Consider the following 4521-nt stretch of genomic DNA (forward strand, 5'->3'; position numbering starts at 1 on the left):
AAAAAAAAAAAAAAAAAAAAAAAAAAAAAAAAAAAAAAAAAAAAAAAAATCACAACCTAAAAGGCTGTGATCTTGCTTAGTCGGTATAGTTGATGATTCTCGTGTATATACCTGTACCCTTTCATTGAAAAGATCTAAAAGGAATTAAACACAGCCAAGATAATTTCAAGGGAACATGTGTTCAATGAAGTTAATCCAGAGTGAACTGATGGTGCTCAGGAAAGAATCAGTTTAGGCTGGTGGTCCTCAAACAACTTTTTTTGCATCAGGATCACCTGAAGGGCATGTTAAAACACAGATTGCTGGGCCACATCCTCAGATTTTCTAATTCAGTAAGTCTGGGGTGAGGCCTGAGAATTTGCATTTCTAATAAGTTCCCAGGTGTTGCCAATGCTGCTGATCTGGGGACCACACCAGGAGACCCATTGATAGTAATTTAAAAATAACATAAAGCAAGAAAAACTGACCTAACATATACATGGAAATTCAGTGAACTAGTGTTGTTGCTATTGACAAGCAAATGAAGTTAGTGTGTTTTATTCATGTCACCTGGTGTAATTTTGCTTTAAAGTATAAATGGGCACTTTTCTATTCCCTATTAGGAAAGTCAGCATGATTAAGTTTTATAAGTTTTTGAACTGGTGTTAATGTAACCATACTACAGTACATACTCCATTTTAAATAATCTCTAGAAGTGTCTCAATATTACTTTAATCAGGCCTCTAGACCACTGCTGTCATTAAAAATTAAGATGCAGGGGTAAAGAAATAGCTGTAATCTGATTTTTAAAATCTTTTCTGGATAATTATCATTGGTGCTTTGATCGTGAGGGGAGCAGAAGTGGCTGTCACTACTGGATAATCTGGGTAGAGTGGCCAACCCACTTAACAATGGGATTACAATCTTAAAGAACTTGAAGTTGGAAAGGTGCTCAAAGGCAAACTAAGTTTAATGAAGGCAAAGGCAGAGTACAGCACTTAGCGAGCACAGATCAAGCGATGTAACTACAGGCTGGATGGAGAACCAAAAAAATCTCAAAATGCAAGTAGTGCTCTTAGATACAAGAAAACAAATGCAACATTCAGAAAATGAACAATAATATATAGTATACCTCTCTCACATTACATTGGGTGCAAAAGATTTGTCAGTGTGTAGACAGGTAAAATATCCAATTTATAGATGATCACCTGAGGTTCAAGCTGATTAAGAATCACTAACCCACGGACCGGCCCGGTGGCACACTCGGTAGAGTGCGGCGCTTGGGAGCGCGGTGGCGCTCCTGCCGAGGGTTCGGATCCCATATAGAGACCGGTCCGCTCACTGGTTGAGCGCGGTGCGGGTGCAACACCGAGGGTTGTGATCCCGTTACCTGTCACGAAAAAAAGAAGACCAAAAAAAAAAAAAAAAAAAATCACTGACCCAGACCTTTCTATTATTCTGATCACTTTTGTTGCACTGGGGCCCCTCAGTCTATACAAAATAGTTTCAAAATCTCCAGAGAAAGAAATGTGACTAAATTGGAAAAATGGAGTTTTTAAAGGAAGTGTTAGAAAAATTAGGATATTTAGTCCCAAAAGGAAGGTTGAGCAAACCTTCATGTTTCTTACATATGTGATCAGTTTCCTGTGTCCAGGATTAAGGTCGCCGTAATTCTTATACTATTTCTTCTTTTATTCTACTTACATGTATTTACTGGGTACCCACTATGTGGCAGGCTCTGTGGTACACAGCAGGGATAAAAAATGACTATTACCTTTGCTTCAGGAGGCTTACATTCTAGATGCTCCCAGCATATAGGATTTCCCCCCCACTTACTACATTAGAGTGGACCAGAAGTAAGGACACCTGGCTCCTAGTCTTGGCTCTGACATGAACTGCGGGACGCTGGGAGGTTCACCCTTAGGTGGCTTTACTTTAAAGCTCCAAGGCTCCTTCCTAAAATATATTATAAATTAGTCAGGTGCCTCTTGAGTAAGGATAATATCCTGTATATTTGTGAGCTCAGTGTCTAGTACGGCTGCAATAGTCTTGTTCAACTAAATTTAAATTTCTCAGGAATGTGGGAGAATGATGCCATCTTGTGGCCACGAGAGAGTAGGACAGAACATCCCACATACTTACCCTGCAACGGAAACAACACATTCTTTGGTACTCTTAATAGAAGACCTTAATTTTCATTAGCTACAACTGTTGAACTATTTTTGCCAGTTAAAATTGACATAAGACTTATCAGATCAGGTGTCTTTCTTCTAGTCCATGTCCTTGTGCTTGGGGAGTGAGTAGTCCTGGTAGACATTCACGTATTCTTCCAGACCACATACCTTATTACAACAGTGGAAGCTAATTCGTGTGCACTTTAAAAAACATCAAAAATCTGAGATGATTTAAATTCTTTCCAAGGGCAAAAGAATCAAATTATTTCTCCAGAACTTTCTAGTCTTCATGATCCAATTAGAATTGATGCAATATGCAAAAAAGTATGTTAAGATACTATAATCTTGAAACATGAAAAAAAAAGACATTGTGACCTTAATACTTCCTGAAATCTCAGTGGGGTGTTTGTGTGTGTGTGTCTCGGTAGAGAGTGTGAGGTTTGCTGGTGGTGGCCACTTTTTTTTCTCACTGCAGACTTACACATAAAAGTCCCAAGGCCCCTTGCCCCTTGTATTTTATACTATAGCTGGTTGTATAGCGGCTCTAGATATCAGTAATGATAAACTGATTTCTTAACAAGAGATGGATAAGAGAGATGATTTCCTTCCCCAACTACCTAGATCTATTGTGTAAGTTTTCAGACCTTTTTGATATTTAGTCAATGCTTTAATGGAGAGAAGAATGTTTATTTCTTTGCCTGAGTATGAAGCAAGATTTCAATACCAGTCACCCCCTGCATCTAGACACACATTTTTATTTTGATGGGGTCCTTGGTAAAGAGGCTTATGCTAAAAAAGGATAAGGTATCTGAAAGGATGTTTATTCCACACTGGAAAAAAATCAGATGACCCTTTCTTTTGTTAATGATACTTACCTATTGAAAGAAGCCGTGAGGCTGTTTTTAACACTTAAAGATCTGAAATATCGAGTAACAACCCTAGGAAAATCTTACATTCTTGCGAAAGGGAGTTATGGAGTTCATGATACTAGCTGTACAGTATGATGGCACTCAGCATCTTAAATGCTGTCAACTTTTATACACCAACTGTGTTCCCAGTAGAGTGCTGCCCTGTCCCTTTGCATACTTCTGGGTGTCATTCAAACCTCCCTTTTGACTTAATAATACAGCCATTTTTCACTACTTTTACAAAACCTTGTTCCTCTGACAACCATTCCTCTTACCTTTCTACTACTTCCAGGTCTGCCTGCTTTTTCCTTGCTGGGATCTCAGATCCACAGTCTCACCACTGAATATATCTTTTTTATATATACACACACACACACACACACACACACACATATTTATATACACATATATGTCTTTGCTCCTTTTCCCTTCTCTAGATTTTCCCCTGTTCCCCTCATTTTCACACATTGTAAGAGTGACTTTGGATTAGCTTTTAAGAACTGGGTAGAAAAAGGATTCTGGTGAGGCAGGATATCCTGTGTGAAGCTGCTGGTGCCCCTATGGTAGGATCCTAACAGATTCGCCCGTAGCAGGGTGAATCTTCTTCCATGAGGGGGAGGGGGCACATTCAGGGCTTCTCTCCCTTCTTTGTTTCCTTGAGGTCTGCAGTTGTTTTACCTTGTTTTCTTGTGCTATAGTGGTGTTGGGATACACTGCTGTCTTATATTGGATATCTGCTATAGCCCCTTTGCCATGGTCACATTTCCTTTTATTATTTTCCTTTCTTTCAGGGGGTGTACAGTACGATCAAAATCACATTATCCTCAACACTGTCAGCAAAGAGAAGTTAACACAAGTGTGGGAAGCCATGGTCCTATAAGCATGAACAAAGAATCTTTCTGGATGTCCCTCCAGCCATCTTTCTTAAAAAAAAAAAAAAAAAAAAAAAAAAACTGATGGAAGAGCCAAGTGGAAAGTGAATCTACTCCTTCTCCAATAATTCTAAATTCACTCTTGAATCATAACTGCCATGACTGGGAGAACTGTCTCATCTTTTAAAAAGACTTTAATAATCTTAAACCAATAATTTGTCCTCCTTTCATTTCTTTTCAGTACCTGTTTAAACAGATTGCCTCATTAGCAGCTTTTGGGTGTTTTTTAAAAATGTTATATCAGGCTGGCTGGTTAGCTCAGTTGGTTAGAGCACAGCCTTCAAACACCAAGGTGAAGGACTCAGTTCCCTGTACTGGCCAGCAGCAAAAAAAATATATTTTAAGACTATGTACATTTTAAATTATTTCTGAAGATAGTGACAGGAGAGAACAGGAACAATTTTACTGTCTTTGTGGACCTACAAATCCCTTATGCTGTAAAGAGAATGATAAAAGCTTAAGTTTGTAGGGTAAAGGATGCTTAGCATCTAAGAAATACTTTGTTAGACCTCTAATTTTGGTCCTTGG

The 4521-nt window shown here is 38.6% G+C and overlaps 1 protein-coding gene across 1 annotated transcript in view; it reads left to right on the forward strand.

Annotated features, from left to right (window-relative positions):
- AIM1 (absent in melanoma 1) overlaps positions 1-4003 on the forward strand; it is a 184317-nt gene extending 180314 nt beyond the window's left edge. The window contains exon 22 of the mRNA XM_008590505.1: positions 3853-4003. Coding sequence (XP_008588727.1) covers positions 3853-3941 — 89 coding nt within the window. The 3' untranslated portion in view covers positions 3942-4003. The remainder of the gene's footprint in view (positions 1-3852) is intronic.
- Positions 4004-4521: the final 518 nt, after the last annotated feature.

Source organism: Galeopterus variegatus, unplaced genomic scaffold (genome assembly GCF_000696425.1).
Source record: "Galeopterus variegatus unplaced genomic scaffold, G_variegatus-3.0.2 Scaffold141, whole genome shotgun sequence".
NCBI lineage: Eukaryota > Metazoa > Chordata > Mammalia > Dermoptera > Cynocephalidae > Galeopterus > Galeopterus variegatus.